General features: G+C 45.2%; 1 protein-coding gene across 1 annotated transcript; it reads right to left on the bottom strand.

Annotated features, from left to right (window-relative positions):
- Positions 1-3,890: 3,890 nt before the first annotated feature.
- On the bottom strand, positions 3,891-16,238 carry Ctse (cathepsin E). The gene is made up of 9 exons (XM_026387497.1): positions 16,171-16,238; positions 15,412-15,568; positions 14,703-14,820; positions 13,623-13,745; positions 8,680-8,875; positions 7,032-7,154; positions 5,704-5,845; positions 5,512-5,610; positions 3,891-4,055 (listed from the first exon to the last, which is right to left on the bottom strand). The coding sequence occupies exons 1-9, from the start codon at positions 16,236-16,238 to the stop codon at positions 3,891-3,893; spliced, it is 1,191 nt and encodes a 396-aa protein (XP_026243282.1).
- Positions 16,239-17,150: the final 912 nt, after the last annotated feature.

Below are 17,150 nucleotides of genomic sequence, written 5' to 3'. Positions count from 1 at the left end.
GTCCTCCTTCCCGCTGCATGCATCCACTCAGAGATCCGGACAGGTCAGACTCTTTGGGAGATGTAAGAGTGGACACTTGCATTTTGAACAGTGGAAATAAGACATGGAGCAAAAAGAAACACAGCTGCCGGGTGTAGTGGTGCACACCTATAATCCCAGAGGCTTGCGAGGCTGAGGTAGGAGGATCATGACTTCAAGACAGCCTCAGCAACTTAGTGACACCCTAAGCAACTTAGGGAGACCCTGGCTCTAAATAAAAACATTAAAAGGCCTGGGGATATGTGGCTCAGTGGGTAAGCATCTCTGGGTTAATTCCCAGTACCAAAAAAAAAAAAAAAAGAAAAGAAAGAATGAAAAGAAATCTGAGGATTTTGAGGAAGAAGAAGTTCATCCTAGTTAGGGAAGCAAAAGAGGGCGTTATGGTGGGAAGGAGTTGGAACTGGAGCTGCAGCGATGTGGATCTATGAGCACACATGCCACTGTGCGAGGTGCAGAGGAGGCAGGCAGGCTCCACATAAAGGGAATCGATCCCGGGTGGGTGAGATGCTGCGCCTGTGGTTGGCAGAAGAGAGAGCACACAGGTAGCCACCGAGTCCCAGCCGACCACCTCCCCAGCGTGGCCTGGTTCTTCACTGCTCTGAGCCTAACATCTTAACCCTCATGGAGAAGGGGCCACTCTGGGGAATGCACTGCATCTCTAGCAAGCAGAGAAGATTCCTGGCAGCAAAGTGCAAGTGAGGAGAAGGGGAAGGCGTTGTTCGGCTGTGGTGGCCCAGATGCAAATGCAGGAGTGAGGTCAAACTGAGGCAAGGCTCTAGAGAGCCCCACAAGTCCTGTCAGCTGGGATGTCATCTGACACCTAGCGAGGAGCCATTGGGAAGTTGGAGCAGGGGAAGATGGGATTAGAGCTGGGCTTCAGTAATATTGATCAATCAGGCCCTAGTGTGTAGATGTGGACGTGAGGCTGGAATCAGAGCACCCGTTAGAATGTTCTTGAAATATTTCTGGTGAAAAGCAATGCCTAGGGGGACAGGGACAAAGAACAAGTCATAGAAGTATTTTTTTGTGTGTGTGTGTGACTGAGCCAGTGGGGTCATTGTGAAGACAGAAGTCACCACCTGGTTTGGACACTCAGTTGATGTGATGATGTCATTGCTTTTGTCTTCAGGCTCCCTGATTCAGATTCAAAGCAACACTCAAAAGTCTTTTTATCTAGAGCCTTCTGCCTTTTCTAGGATTCACCCTGAGACTGAGAGACTATTCCCTGAAGAACACAGGCACAGAAGCTAGTTCGATGGTGGCAATGACTCTTCACCATGATCCCACAAAGTGCTTCCTGTTACCAGGCCCATCTGATGACCGAGCAAACTGAGGTGTGCCTTCAACTAGTGCTGGGAGTCAAGTCCAGGCCTGCCTGCCTGCACAGCCTGTGTGGTCAGCAGCTCTGCCATAATGCTTTGGTAGCTAGTTTGGATCAGGCTGATTTTTAATTAACTCTAAATGTAATAATTTAGTTTGAAAAAAATCAGCCAGAAAAAAAGTAAAACAAAATAAAAAAGTAGGTACGTGTGGCTGGGACCTACTCTGCAGTGAACATTCTGAGCCAAGTGATTCCACCCAGGTGGGCTCACTGGATCTATCCAAAGGCTCTGCAAAGCGTCTCAGAGGCACAAAGTCCTCATTTGAGGTCACCCAAGTGATGGGGGTGGGGCACAGATGCACATCCAGGTTGACTATCAGTTCTTCAGCCTGGGGTGTTTTCCGCGACCCCTCCTGGTGCCCATAAGTGACAGCCAGGGCCTGCCCAGCTATGTTGCAGACTACCTGCCTTTGAACATGGTATAAAATTAATATTTATTGTACTGGATTGAACTAAACCCCAAATGGACCTTATGGACATTAAGAGGGGATTGGATGGATAAATAAATAGACACCGTGGAGATGTTAGAAGAATGATATATCTGTGCTGACAGGGAATCTATTTTAAAAGAAAAGCAGTCTAGGGAAGGATATGTGGAGAATTGCTTCTTCTTCTTCTTCTTTTTTTGTAGAAAGAGAAAGTTTTCTTACCAATAGCCCTTTCTGTTTACATGTACAAGGAAAAAATAAAAGTGTTACAAAACAACTTCAAGCTGGTGCAAGTTGCCTGTAATACCAGAAGATCCCAAGTTCAAGGTCAGTCTGGGCAACTTGGTTTTCAAAACCAAAGTAAAACAAAACAACTACAACAAAAATCTTCAAATTTATACTAGCGCTTGAAAGGTAGGATCATGGAGCACTTGTGCATATTTTATAGTAAGAACAAAACTGAGGACACTTCTATCTTGAAAGTAGCAAAAATTAAAGAGAGGAAGAGAAAAATAAGTCATGTCTCATGGCAACAGGAACTACCAGAATAAGGATGTGCCTCGGGTCGGGATTCTCTGTGGTAGATTCCTCAGAATGGGCCCTGGGGTCCCAAATGTGAAAAGGGCTTACTCTCTCTCTCTTCTCTCCATCCCCTACATACTATGAAATATTTTCATTACAGCAAAAAAAATATGGGCACACTGCAAGGAACGAGGACTTCTTGGGACAATGGCTAATGCCACTTGTGGAGCTGGAAGTGGCATGATGGGCCAGAAAAGTTCACAGGAACTAACTTGAAAGGTCACCTGCTGGCTCAATATGGGGTGATTTGAGCAACTAAAAATATCTTCAGTAAATTGAAACACACCAAAGATGTTTAGAATCCACTGGAATTTGCTATCACACCAGCTTATCGTTTTGACAGTCGTTAAATAGATGAGGAAAATACCCTGCCCCAGAAAGTTATCTTTTTTCTATCTCATGGTGAGCTAGTGGTTGAGGAGGGAAGTTTGCAATTACAGAAGAATTCTAGCTAACAAATGCAGAAAAAGAAATAGGAGTAGAGAAGTTCCTAATGATAGATAGAGTGGGTCTCAGTGATGACCATCAATGCCTCTAAAACCTGCAGGTGAGATGCTAAAGTCAATGGATGGCGAAGGCTCACAATTCCAACCCCACGTGTCAGTCTTAAACCACCAATGGAGAGGCACACAGCTGTATCTGCCTCCTGATGGAATACAACGAGAAGTGCCCAGCCCCATCCATGAAGTGTTTTGCCATGAACTCAGGCCTCCAGATCTAAGCACCGTTCTGTAGAAAAGATGGGCTCAGAGACCCATGTTAAATGACACCTCTGAATTTCCACCAGCAAAACTCCGAATATGGTCAATTCTATAGAAGAAAAGAGACTCAAGAGACATTTCAAATGAATGCAATTTGTGGATCTTGTTTGAATGCTGATACAAACAAGCCAACTGTAAAAATGGTCACACATTTAGGAGGCAATGAGAGATATCTGAATCACAAGTGGATGTGTGAGGATGATAAGAAATATTTATGGATAAAATGATGTGATTCTTGAAATTTGTTTCAAAATAATCCAGGTTTGTGGAGCTAGAGAGAGAAGTGGATGGTGATATGGATGAAGGGGTCCTGGGCCGTGTGTGGATGTGTTGGTAAAGTTGGGTGGGGTGTGTAGGGACTTACTGGACCACAACCTCTGCTGTGTATGTGTTTGGAGATTTCTGTGATAAAAATTCAACAAAAAAAAGCAATAAAGAATATGGACTCACAACTTAATTCTTCTGCCACGATGGTGGTTGATTTGGTGTGTGTGTGTGTGTGTGTGTGTGTGTGTGAAGTGTGAGTGAGGTTGTATATGCGTGTGTGTGTGCTCTCATGCTCCATTTGTCCTAATTCAAGTTGCAATTCTGGGAACAACTGTTTTCTGTGGGAAAAGCCCTGCTGACAGGTGTAGAGAATGCTCTAACCTCACAGGCCCGGGGGTTGCCAGGTAGACAGGCCGAGACACCGAGCCCTGCTCAAGGGACTGCTGGGGCGAGCCCCACGCGGTTATTTCCACGATCAAAGACTGAGTAAAACTGCCGAATGAAGACATCGCCCAGGATCCAGAGAGGCCCGGCTGGAGGCTGGATGTCGAGTCCTTGAAAGCCACTGCTGCACAACTTCATTCCATCCACAAAGTCCTGGAGTCACAATGAAGTATGTCAATGACATACAGGAGAAGAGGGGAGCAGTGCCGCCCCCATTTTCGCTGGTGGATCCATCCTCCCACTTCATATAATCCTAGCCCAGTTTGCTCAGTGAAGTATTTGTTTGCACAAGTTCACTCATCCATGTTCTATACAACTTCGAGAACTGCTCGTCTGCCGGGCGGGCACCTTCACACCACCATCGTTTGACAGTTAGAAAAACTGAAACCTTACTGCATGTCCAGAAAAACAAAAGGCTTGGCACTAGAAGACCCTGATTTAAATCCTGGTTCCTTTCGTTTCCTGTAAAGCTCAAGTTCATTTTTTTTAGGGAGACAGATTACACTGTAAGTGTAATCTAACCACTGCTATTTTCTTATTGATGTTCTCGGAGGAATCACTTGAGTGAGCTTTTTGAAAAACAGAGCAGGGAGGCTTCCCCTGCCCCCCGACCTAAAGCTCATGTGTAAAACAATGCAGGAAGGTTCAGAGGAGAAATGATTGGGTTGTGAGAGTCTTAACCCAATAAGTGAATTAATCCCCAGTTAGGGATTAACGGGATGGTAACTGAGGCAGCTAGGGTGTGGTTGGAGGTGGTAGGCATTGAGGGTGTGACTTTGGGGTGTATATTTGTATCTGGCAAGTGGAGAGCTCTCTCTCTCTCTGCTTCCTGATCATCATGTGAGCTGCTTCCCTCTGCCACACTCATCCCCATGTTGTTCTGCCTCATCTCAAGCCCAGAGGAATGCAGTCGACTTCTGTGGACCGAGACCTCTGCAACTGTGATGCCTCAAATAAACTTTTCCTCCTCTACAACTGTTCTGGTCAGGTCTTTTAATCACAGCAACAAACAAGCTGACTAAAACAGTTGCCAAAGAATTGCAATGTTGGAAATCGAGGCCAGTGGTGGTGGAAGGGACTCTAGTTTTCAAAATGCTCAGGAATTTCCTTTCTACCTTGCCCTCCACACTTGAGAGTCTACTGCAATAAATACATTTTCTTGGTTGCTGAGGAATGTGAATTTGAATGTTAGAAGAACCTCATTCTGTACCCCAAGCAACTCTATGCTGAACCATTTACCTAACCCCAAGAGTCTCAATATTCTCATTTATACAATGGGATAATAGCTGTCGTCAGACTTAGTGGTCAAGGGGATTCAAACTGTCAGTGGATAAATCCCAAGGGACAATATCAGAAAACCCCCTCCGTGGCTTGCCTAAGGTTCGTGGCTATTTCATGGCAGAACTGGAAATGAGAACTAGTCCAGTGGAGTTGCCATCATAGAAGCTGTGTCCCTGTCGGGGGGGGGGGGGACTGGCACATCAGGACAGGACAATGTGGGAGGGGGCTTGGGGTACATGTAGCTAAGTGCAGGCGACTGTTGACAAGGGGAAGTGGCAGGCTTGTGGGCCAGGCCCTGTGACTTGCAGAAAAAGGAAATGGAGCTTACCAGCAGCGTGTAGGCAGTTGGGCTGAGGGTGTAGGAGACGCCGTTGATGATGAAAGTGATATCTGGCATGTCATTGAGGTTGGCACACTCCACGGTGTACTAAAACAGAGCACAGGGACCCACTCAGAGGCTACCCATTTCCCAGGAGAAGGCTGGACTCTCCTGCTCCTCTCCCCTCCCCACCCCACTCACCTCTCCATCCATGGGCGCCGCCCCAATGGCCTCCTGCAGCTGCTTGATCTTGTGGGAAGGGCCAGTGATGAGGGAAGTCCCTGTGTCCACAATGGCCTGGCAGCCCTCAGAGCAGAATGTCACAGTGTCTCCCACCAGGATTCTGAGGGCAAAGGGATCATCATCAGCCCTGCTTCCCCGGGTCCCCAGCACCTCTGCTCCCTGTAGGGCTCTTTATTGTACCAGAGCACTTGACGATGCCCATTTTAATCTCCCATCACATCACATGGGTGTTTAATCATCTCAATCAATCTCTCTCTCTCTCTCTCTCTCTCTCTCTCTCTCTCTCTCTCCTGAGTTCCATAATAAGAAATACACTGACTTTTTTTGTGGGGGGTACCAGGGATTAAACTCAGGGGCACTAGACCACCAAGCCACATCCCCAGCCCTATTTTGTGTTTTTTTATTTAGAGACAGGGTCTCACTGAACTGCTTAGTGCCTCAATTTTGCTGAGGCTGGCTTTGAACTCACGATCTTCCTGCCTCAGCCTCCTGAGCCACTGGGATTATAGGCGTGTGCCATTGCGGCCCGGCAACACTGACTGCTTGATGTAACACACATACAATTGAAGGGCACTCTGATATTTCCTATTGTATTACATTTCATTAAAAACTGCAGGTCAGGATCCCGACAATGATGTCATGGCCCATCAGTAGGTACATCCCCACAGTCTGAAAGGGCCTCAAGTAGACGGTGAGTATCTCGGCTTTTCTACTCTTTGGTACCATGCAGAACCTGATACTTGAATGATACTTCTTCGAATTCCTGTCTAGCACGGCTCCAGGTACACAGCAGGCATTTCCCCATTTCTCCACACCCATGTACTGTACTGGTTTTTAAGGTTCAGTTTCAACTCTACTCCCTCCATGAAACCCTTGAGGGATCTCCAGAGAGGAGCTGTCCTGCCCTGTTTGCTGGGCCTCTTTGGTGGCTCCTCCTTGGCAGCCCTGACCATTTCCACTTTATGTGGTAGCTGTTTGTGTGACTGTCTTTGCATCCCCATGTCCCTCCGGCCTTGCCTTGTGTGTCAATTAACGTTGAGCCAACACAGGGCAGCAGGCGGCATGTTGGTATTGCTGTCTGTTGAATGAGAGGTGCACCCCACATACAAGGAACTAAGCTGCTTCTGTCCCTGGTCACTAATTCCTCTTCCTGTACCTTTGCTCAGCATCTCCACACCTTCAAACCACAGCTTCCGCTCCTAATGACCGGCAGTGTCACTCAGTTTGAGTTGGGTCTGTTTTGAGTTCTACCGCCAAGCGGCCGCCACTTCATGGAGGATACTCACTTATCCAGCGCAATCTGCCAGTAGGCTTGCTTGGTGACCGGGACCCAATTCAAGCTCCCGGAGAAATGAGAGCTGTCATAGCCTCCGAACGTCAGCTCACTACTTGAGCCACCTTGTGGGTCACTATATGGAGAGAAAGGCAAATTGTTAAGGAAGGGCCCCATGAGGAAACTGAGGCTCTGGGAGAGGAAGCCATGCAGGGGGTAGGATTTATATCCAGGCTGGTCTGACTGCAGGGCCCTTGCTATTGCCCTTCACTGCTCACTTGTTCCTGGGACAGAGGGAGCAGGAAGCCCTGCAGGGGAAAGCTCAGGTGCCCAGACAGCCTGCCTGTCCTACGGTTCTGCCCAGGCCTGTCCTGACTGCAGCCATGCTGGGGATGAAGCACAACCTGGGAGGAGGAGCTCAGAACTTTTCATGTGGGACGAGGAAACAGGGAAAACGGGCTTATGTTGGATCAGGGTGAACTCAAGCCAGGCCTACCCGGGAAGGAGTCAGAGGGATAAGAAATCTCCATTCCATATAAGGAGGATGAGATGACCGCCCACAAGCCCCTGCCAAGAGTACCCAGAGGCACATAAGCCTCAGGACCTCTTCAACTATAATGCATGAAGTTTTTGCTTTTTTTTTTTTTTTTTTTTTGGTACTGAGGATTGAACCCAGGGTCGCTTTACCACTGAGCCACATCCCCAGCCCTTTTTATTTTTTATTTTAAGACAGGGTCTTGCTAAGTTGCTTAGGGCCTCACTAAGTTGCTAAGACTGGCCTCAATTTTATAATCCTCCTGCCTCAGCTTCCCAAATCGCTGGAATTACAGGCATAAGCCACTATACCCAGCTACCATGTCTAAAGTTTTATTTAATTGTGGTAATATATGCAGATAGCATAAAAATTCCCATCTTAACCATTTTTTTGAGTGCTCAATTCAAAAGAGTCAAATACTCTCACATTGTTGCCAAACCAACCTGCAGAACTCTTTCAATCTGCAGAATGAGACTCCATGTATCCTCCTTCCTCCTCCTCCAGCCCCTGGCAACCGCCATCATACTTTCTGTCTCTATGCTTTTGACAGCTCTAGGTACCCTATGCCAGTGGAATCATATAGGATCTGTCTCACTGTGACTGGTTTATTTCACCTAGCATACTGTCCTTGAGTTTAATCCATGTTGTAGCATGGGTCAAAATTTCCTTCCTTTTTAATACTGAATAATATTCCATGCTATGGACAGACAGTGTTTTGCTCATCTGTAGCAGGCAATTCTTTTCTTGTCAGTTCACTTTGTAAATTTGTTCCTGCCTCCCCCAACTCTGAGGATTGGTTTTATTTTATTGTGCCACAGTGTCTAACATTATGCCCAGCATGTAAGAGGAACTTGATATTTATGGACTAAAAAATAAATCAATTCTAGAGATCCTTAAATTCAATAATTGCTGTAGAATTTACAAAGCGCTTGTCACAGCTACTTTATGAAGCAAACCCCATTTCTTCAGAATCCAGAGAGGTTAAATGTTTTGCCCAAGATCACACAGCTGACTACAGGCCAAGCAAGGCATCCAAGTCAGCTCTTTTGGCCACTAAGCCTGGGGCACCATGTTGTCTTCCTGTAGTCGTTACTGGCCTTAACTGGGTGGGCTTGATGGGCCTTACCTGCTCATGTAGACAGAAAATATGGGCAGATCCACTAGGTTCTGGGCCATCATGTTGTCAAATACTGGAGTCACACCTCCAGCAGCCAAGGAAGGGTATCCCAAACCCAGGATTCCATCAAACTCTGCATTCACAAAGGTCTGGCCGGGCTCTTTGACACTTTCTCCAAACTGCTGGCCAATCACAGTCAGTCCTCCTACCTGCAGGGAGAAAGCCCATAGGAAAACTGCAGAGGGGATGGCTGGCAAAGGTTCTCGGACCCCTGCATCCTCCCTGTCTCCTGAAGCTACTTCCCTTCTCAACTTTCCTTAATAAAATGGGCACAAAGATTTTTGGGGTAAGGGTACTGGAAATTGAAATCAGGGGTGCTTAACTACTGAGCCACATCCCCATCCTTTTTTTTTTTTTTGTATTTTATTTAGAGACGAGGTCTCACTGAGTTGCTTGGGGCCTCGCTAAATCACTGAGGCTGGCTTTGAACTTGCTATCCTCCCAAGCCACTTCTAGGATTGCAGTCGTGTATCATCACACCCAGCTAAGATATTTTTTTTTGCATTTACTTAATTCTTTTGTGCAAATTTAATTGAAGTAAATTAAGTAAATAAAGTATTCCATGGTATAACATATCACCATATTTATCTATTCTACCATTGATGGATATTTGAGTTGTTTCCTGTATTTGACTATTACTAATGGTGCTGGTTGTATACATCTTTTGGCAAATACATGCATGTTTTTCTGTTGTATATAGACCTGGGAATAAAATCGCAAGATTACAGGGAATACAAGTGTAATGCATGAGTAAATAGGAAAAAGAGTTTTTCATAATCATGGTACCTATTGATATTTCCACTACTAATATTTTGGGAATTCCAATTGTTCAACATCCTCACTAACACTAGTTATTTCCTGTCTTTTCCATTTTAATTTTCTAGTTGATGTGCAGGGGGTTTAACTGTGGTTTTAATTTGTATTTTCTGGTAATTAATAAAATTGAACATTTGGATATTCCCTTTTATAAAGTGAGCTATGGTCATTTTCTTGTTGATATATTCCAGAATCAAGTCCTTTCTTGTTAATTACAAAAATCTTCTCCCAGACTGTGAGTGGTGCTTTTACTCTCTTAATAACATCTTAAGTTGAGTAACAGAACATATGAACTTCAATGCAGTCAAGTCAATTTTTTCCTTTAGTACTAGTGAGTTTTATAACTTGTTTCAGAGAATTATTTCACCCTGAGGTCATGAAAATATTTTCCTATGTTTTCTCCTAAAAATTTTATTGTATTATGTTTTACATTTAGATCTATAATCTACCTAAGGTTCATGAATCTCAGAGTGACCTAGCACTATTTAATGATATAATAATATACCATTATTTTCTCCGCATTCTGCCATAACATGTTCAACATAAATCAGGTGATTGTTTAGGCAGTTTCTGAATTTTAAATTCTGTTGCATTTGTCCATTTTCTTAATCCTGTGCCAATACTAAATTACTATGGTTTTATAATAATATTTGGCATTGTTTTCCTTCATCAAAATTATCTTGGTGTATTACATTATATTCATATACATGTTAGAATCATCTTATTAATTTCTAATAAAAATTGCTGCTATTTTGATTGGGATAACATTGGATAAATAGATAAATTTGAAAAATTTAGACTTCTTTATAAAACTGAGTCATTCAATCTGTGGGTATAGTTTATCTTTCAATTTATGCAGATCTTTTAATTTTATTCAGTAATGTTTTAAAGTTTTAGACTACATTATTTGTTAAATTTACTTCAAGGTAGTTGATGTTTTTTGATGGAATTAATAGTGCCATTAACAAACCATATTTTGTTGCTTTTTTCCTGCTTTATAAAAATGCAAATTATGTTTTGTATGTTGGCCTCATTTCCTGCAACTTCACAAAGTTTAGTTATTAATTCCAACATTATACCTGTTGATATTTTTGGATTTTCTATTTATAGAATCTTGTCATATATTAATGATAAGACTATTTCTTCCCTTTTTGTCTTAATTACCTGGATTTCTTTTTTCTTGCCTTATTGCATTGGCTAGAATCTTCAGCACAATGTTGAATATAGATAGTAAAAATGAACTAAAAAGAATCAAATAGTAATCAAATAGTAAAAATGAGCATTCTTGTCTCATTCATGATCTCAGGGAGAAGTCTCTCAACAATTCACCATGAAGTGTAAAGTTTGCTGTGGGATTCTTTGTTAGATGTTCTTTAACAGATTAAGGAAGTTGCTTTATATTCTAGTTTTCTAAGAGTTTCTTTTTTTTTAAGTCATGAATAGATATTGAATTTTATCAGTTGAGAAAAATCATATGACTTTTCTTTTTTTATTCTCTTAGTTGATTAATTTTAGGGAGAAATGATTTTTGGTTGGGATACATTATCCCTTTATATATCTCAAGATTTTATTTGCTAGTATTTAGGACAATGGCATCTATATTCACAGGATAAAATTGGTCTGTAATTCTAATTTTTATACTATATTTTTCAAGTTTTGCAATTAACTTATTCTGTTTTCATAAAATGACTTATGAAGTATTCCTTCATTATGGATTTTCTGGAAGAATATAGGTAAGGTTTATGTTATTTCCATTTTTTCTGTGTTTATTAACTTTGGGAATGTTTGTTTTTTAAAATGTTTAAAAACCCAAAAGATTTTTCTAGTCATTTCTTTTTAAACATTTAGAAGAATGCACCATTGGGGCTAATTGAGTCTGGAATTTTCTTCATGGAAAGAGTTTGAATAACAGAGTGAATATTCAACTAGATACTGATGTATTCATATTTTCTGACATGAAAATATCAGTTTTGATATGCCATATTTCTCAAGGTATCTGCCAATTTTTTTTAAAGTGTAAATTTTATCAATAAAAATTATTATTAATAGCTTCTATTTTAAATGTCCACAGGATCTGTATTAATGTCCTCTTTTTCATTTCTAATATTGCTAAGTTGTATTTTCTTTCATTTTTTTTTTGACTAATTGTGCTAGGATCCACATTGGTGGGACCCACATTGCTCTCTCACTGTCTTAGTCCCTTGATGATGGGGGTGTCCTGCAGCAAAAAATTGTATTGCTCCTTGAAAAGAATTAATTCTTGGCTTTATTGATTTTCTATGTAATCTGACTTTCCTATTTCATTGATATCCTGTTGGTCTCTTTACTATTTCTTCCCTTTTGCTTTCTTTAGGTTTGATTTGATGTTGCTTCTTGATAGTTTTCTTGTTTATTTTTACTTGAAACAGAAGCTTAATTCATTAATTTTTCACCTTTTCTAATACATGCATTTCAGATTATAGTTGTCCCTTTAAGAACTGCATTAGCTTGCTATATATGTGAACTTTACCATGCTGTGGGTACACACACACACACACACACACACACACACACACACACAGAGGCACACACATGAGATGGAGTATATTTAGATATTTGACTATATGCAATTGTAGATGTCAGCTAGCAGCATACCTTAGAACATTGTTTCTGTCTGAGTGCTATAGCTTGAAGTCTTCAGTTTGGGCAGCAGAAAGGGAAGACAGATGTCAAGTGGAAATAGGGTCAATTGGAACCTTCAAGGATGAAGGTGGACTAGGACCCACGTTGCTGTCTCATTGTCCCAACTCTGTGATGATGGGGATGTCCTGCAGCAAAAGCTGACACTCCGTTTCACAGAGATGAACATGCACCTGCCCTGGAGCAAGAAGCACTGGAGGAAGAAGCAACCCAGGCTGGAGTTGCTGTGGCACCAACCAGGTGAACCAGCTCATGAGTGCAAGCTGTGGACTAGAACTCCCTTCTCCTTGCCAATTTCAATGGAAATGGTTTCAATGGAAAATACAGTGTATTATTTTATCTCTGTGTTTTACATGTACATATTTCGACATATAAAGTGCTTTTCTGCTTCTGTTTTTCACTTAATAATATACCCCTACCCGCTTAGAAGGGATTTTATTTTTAAATCAGGGATTAAAGCCAGGGACACTGAACCAATGAGCCACATCCTCAGGCCTTTTTATATTTTATTTTCAGACAGGATCTTGCTAAGTTGCTTAGGGCCTTGCTATGTTGCTGAGGCTGGCTTCGAACTTGTGATTTTTTTTTTTTTTTTTTTTTTTTGCCTTAGCCTCCTGAGCTACTGGGATTATAGGCATGCATCCGGTTTTTAGAACAGATGTTCATGAAGGCTAGCCCCTGCTGCTCTTAGATAGTTCTTACTAGAGTCTTACTATCTCTAGTAAGAACTTACATAGTTTCTTAGAACTGAAACTACAGTCAACAGGAGTTGGTGACCTTTATTTTCCAAGGCGTAGGCCTAGACCACTGCCCATAAGCCTGTACAAAGTCGCCCTGCAGGACCAGGACCCTGCTGGTTCCTGTCCTCACATCATTCTGAGTCCCACGGTTTTGGAAGCCCTACGATCTTTGGCCAAAGAGAGTTGAAGGAGCAACCTGTGCGACCTAGACCCTTCATTTTGATGTCTGGATTCTTCCTGGTCTCCACACCTCAGACTTTGCCCACTTATTTCACTGAGTCCTCCCACCCCTAGCAGCACCCCGTGGCTTGGACTCCTTTGCCTTTCAGGATGGAGGCCTGGTCTTATCTCCTCAGACCCTCTGCAGACGGGTGTCCAGCCCTACCAGCAGTCTTTGTGCTCTGGGGACAGTTTCCCTTGGGAGCTCCCTGATGTCCCTCTAGGGCCCAGAGTGCTGAGCAGACTGACACACTGCCACCATCTCTGGTGGGGAGGGCTGCTCCCCTGCCTGCCAGGCTTCCCCCTTTCCCTAAATCCAGCCTCACTCCCTCTTTCCACCTCTTCCTGAAGCAGACCTGAAACTGCACCCCCAAGTCCTCCCAACAATGTTCCCTCTCAAGTTTCTGGCCAAGAGAGAAGGAGACACAGGTATAGTACTCACAGTGACTTGGTCGGCTCCGATGATCCCAGACAAGCTCCCGGTCCCATACTGAATGGAGAAAGAAGTGCCCAGCTCACTGTATGTGTTGGACTGGGAAGGGTGGAACACGGGGTGTGACTCTGGAAAGCAAGGGTACCGTCACTGCCCTCATCCCTGCCCTAGAGATGTGCCGTCTCTTCCCTCAGCTCCCAACACGGAAAGGGCACCCCCAGAAAAGCTGACCATGGCCCTTCCTAGTGAGCCTACCAGGAGATGTGGCTTAATTGGGGAGCAAATAGTTGTCCCTGGGCAAACCTGACTGCCCGCAATGACCTCATGAGGCACACCTAGATAAGTGCCATTTATCAGGCGCCAACAGCAGTCTCAGCCAGTTGGTGTGGGGCAGAGCCTGGACTTCAAAAGAAACTCAGGGGTAAACAATCACCACTCCAGCAAAGTACTCCCGACCCTGCCCAACCTTGGGGATAACCTGGGTCAGGGTTTCCAGGGACAGAGGAGGTTCTCTAGAACTTGCCCCACACAGACTAAGACATTTTTCTTTATGTCTGTCTTCTGTTTTCAGTTTTCACTGATACTGCTGAGTTACCTCTGGGCAAATGGACACACCCATGCCATTGTGACCCACAACCCCACCTCAGGGGAAGAAGGGCCACCAAATCTTCTCGAAGTAGGCGAACTGTTTGTACTTAGAAACTACAGTCATCAGGAGTTGCTGACCTTTATTTTTCAAGGCATAGAGTCAGTCAAATGGAACTTTCTCCCATGTTCTTTTGGTGTTCCAGGGGAAGTGAGTCATAAAAATCGAAGTTTTATCTTTTCAATGCCTAGGTTTCTCCCTCCTAATTCTGACCAGTATGAAGTTGTTATCATAGATAGCAACCACATTTTCTTTCTCTCCCTGGCCCAGCCCTGTTTGAGCTGTAAGCAGTGCCAGGCAGACCCAGAGAAGGGGAGGGGAAACTCGGTGTGGCAGAGATAGCCAGTTTCTGGAACCCCTTGTTCCCCAACCCCAGAGTACCTGGCGTCCCAGGACTGGACCCCAGTCATCTCCCACGAGGGCTCCTGTCCCCACTTACTGCAGGCTGGGCTGGTGCAGTACACAGAGGGGACCCAGAGATTGGAGGAGCCAGTGTCAAAGATAACAGTGAAGTTCTGTGGTGGGGAGCCAATGGAGATAGTGCCAAAGTATTCTACCTGCAAGGAGGGAGAGAGGGAAGGAGGCATGAGTGGAGGGCAGGGGCCACCAAGGGACCAAGGTAGAGTGTCTACGGCCTGAGCAGAGGGTACAATGGACTGGTGCTTACAGAGCCTAGGAGATGGGATGGCTGGGAAATAAAAGAAGCAGAGGAAAAGTCATGAAGGAGGAAGATCTCTGAGATCTAGGAACTGGGAGATGTGGGACCCTGCAGCCCCCAGGCACTTTGTTTGATTTTACTTGTATTTTCTGGATTCCTAACAGGCAGGGGAGGTAGGAGCAGCTCCACATTAGGGATCAGGGTACCGGCTGGGAGAAGTCAAGTACTTTGCCTAAGGGCATAGTTAGTAAGCTGCCCAGCCGAGTGCAGAAGTGGGCTCCTTCCATCTGGGATGCCTGCATCCTTATCCCTTCCCTCCCGCAGAGAGCTCTACTCATTCTGGCCTTTCTACAAAGTCCACAGAGACCCAGGGGACCAGTCCTTATGAATCACCCAAACCAAGAAGTCCACAGTGACCTTCAACACTGCTGAAATGGCCCTGTAATGCCCTCCTCCCCTCTCCCCGGGCCCCATCCCCAAGATGCCTCACATCCAAGTAGTTGATGAGGGGCTCGTTGGTGCCCTGGTCCTTGGTGCAGGACTCGGTGAACTGGATCATGTCCAAGTTCTGGGATTTCCAGAACTCAGAGAGCTGGCCCCGGGCCCGCAGCTTCTTCCGGAGGGACTGGTGCCTCTTGAGGGCCACCCTGAAGACGAAGCCCCATGTGAGGAGAGGACGCAGTTCTACCTCCCTCTCCTCCCCTCCCCGGCCCCCCTGCCTCTGTTCAGAGGTTAACTAGGAACTGACACAAGAGCAGAGCCACAAGGCTAGGGTGCAGCCAGAATCAGCACCTCCTCTGCCTCCAGCCAGGCAGCCTCATCTCTGCCCTGAGACTCTCAGAATCTTGCAGTGGAAAGGCTCTCCCTCCTGGACACAGGCTCTTTGAGATCTAGGAACTGGGAGATGTGGGGCCCCCCACAGCATAACATGAGCTGCATCAAAGCTGATTTAAAGGGACAGAAAAACTGTGTGGCAGTCATGGTTGGCCTCTTGTGGGGGGTACTAGAGGGTTTTGAGCAATAAACCACAAGGGCAAGTTTTTGATCTATGGTGGCAGAGGAGTTCCCCAGGGCTAAGGGCAGGTGCCTCTGGAGCTCATTAGAAGCCACACACAAAGTGGCCACTGGACACCTTTCCCATGGATCCCCATAAGCTGTCCTCCCCGAGGGCAGCCCAGAGCTGGGCTGGGGTTGGGGATGCAGGCAGGGGCTGTGCCAGTAGAACTCAGTGCCGGGGACACCCCCTCACCTGTGAAGGGCTCCTTGGGCCTGTCCCAGGTCGAGAAGCACGAGCAGCAGCAGGAGGAGGATTTTCATTGTGGTCCAACCAGCAGCTTCTCTCTCTCCCCACTGGAGTCTGCTTCACCCTCTCCTTTCTTCTCTCACACAGAGTGAGGACAGAGTGTGTTAAGTGGGCCGTGAGCTGGCTGTTGAATTGGGGAAACAATTCTCCCCAACACTGAGACCTGCCCTGCCCAGCCCAGCCCAGTCTGAGGACCCAATGATAAGGCCTGAAGTCACTAGCCAGGCCCAAAGTAAACAGTATGTGTAAGAGGACATTCCTTCCCCACCCCTCTGTCCCTTCTCTCCTGCAACAGTAGTGGGGGTCTGGGGTGGGAACCTGGGGGTCTATGCAACCTCTGAGAGTGAGAGAGTTATTCCAGGCTCAGCTTCTCCTGGGGTCTCTGGCACCCCATGCTGACTCTAAGAAACCCTGTGTGGCATTGGCTAAGAGAGTGACATGTCCCTGGATAGCAGGCACCATCCTATTGAACTGTTACTGTGAATGGTGCAGCTGAAGACTTCAGAGAGGCAGAAGCTCAAAATATTTTTTTCTGTATTTCTTGTGTCTCCTGAAGAATTATAGCATCCTCATCCCTGAGCTGTTGAAAGGAGCATAACCAGAGCCCCTCACAGCTTTTCCAATTTCCAGGCCTCTCCTGACCTCCCACTTGCCCCTGTTCACTAGGATTAGAGACCCAGGCTGGAAAAAAGGCTGATTGGTGTGCGCAGCTGTGGACCACCTGGTCCCGAGTGGGGTAGACACCAGCTCACCTGTCTGCCAGGAACCCCAGGCTCTGGCTGGATTTCAGAAATTCTGACAAAGGGTGGACACATGGGGCCATTTGTCAGAACAATTGATTCTGTCCTCTTTGGAAACACCAGAGAAACAGGAAGTGCTCTGCTCACAAATTACTGTTTGCTCCCCGGCTGGAACTGAACATTGCT

This window comes from Urocitellus parryii, chromosome 9, assembly GCF_045843805.1.
Source record: "Urocitellus parryii isolate mUroPar1 chromosome 9, mUroPar1.hap1, whole genome shotgun sequence".
NCBI lineage: Eukaryota > Metazoa > Chordata > Mammalia > Rodentia > Sciuridae > Urocitellus > Urocitellus parryii.
The sequence above is the reverse complement of the archived record's forward strand: the minus strand, read 5'-3'. Positions and strand labels throughout refer to the sequence as shown.

What these genes read in the sequence shown, in the direction of transcription:
- Ctse (XM_026387497.1), bottom strand. Translation starts at nt 16,238, where the DNA reads ATGAAAATCCTCCTCCTGCTGCTGCTCGTGCTTCTCGACCTGGGACAG. An exon ending in GCCCAAGGAGCCCTTCACAG is followed by an intron (nt 15,569 to 16,170) that starts GTGAGGGGGTGT and finishes CTTCGTCTTCAG; the next exon opens with GGTGGCCCTCAAGAGGCACC. An exon ending in TGGCAGATTGCGCTGGATAA is followed by an intron (nt 5,846 to 7,031) that starts GTGAGTATCCTC and finishes CTTTGCCCTCAG; the next exon opens with AATCCTGGTGGGAGACACTG.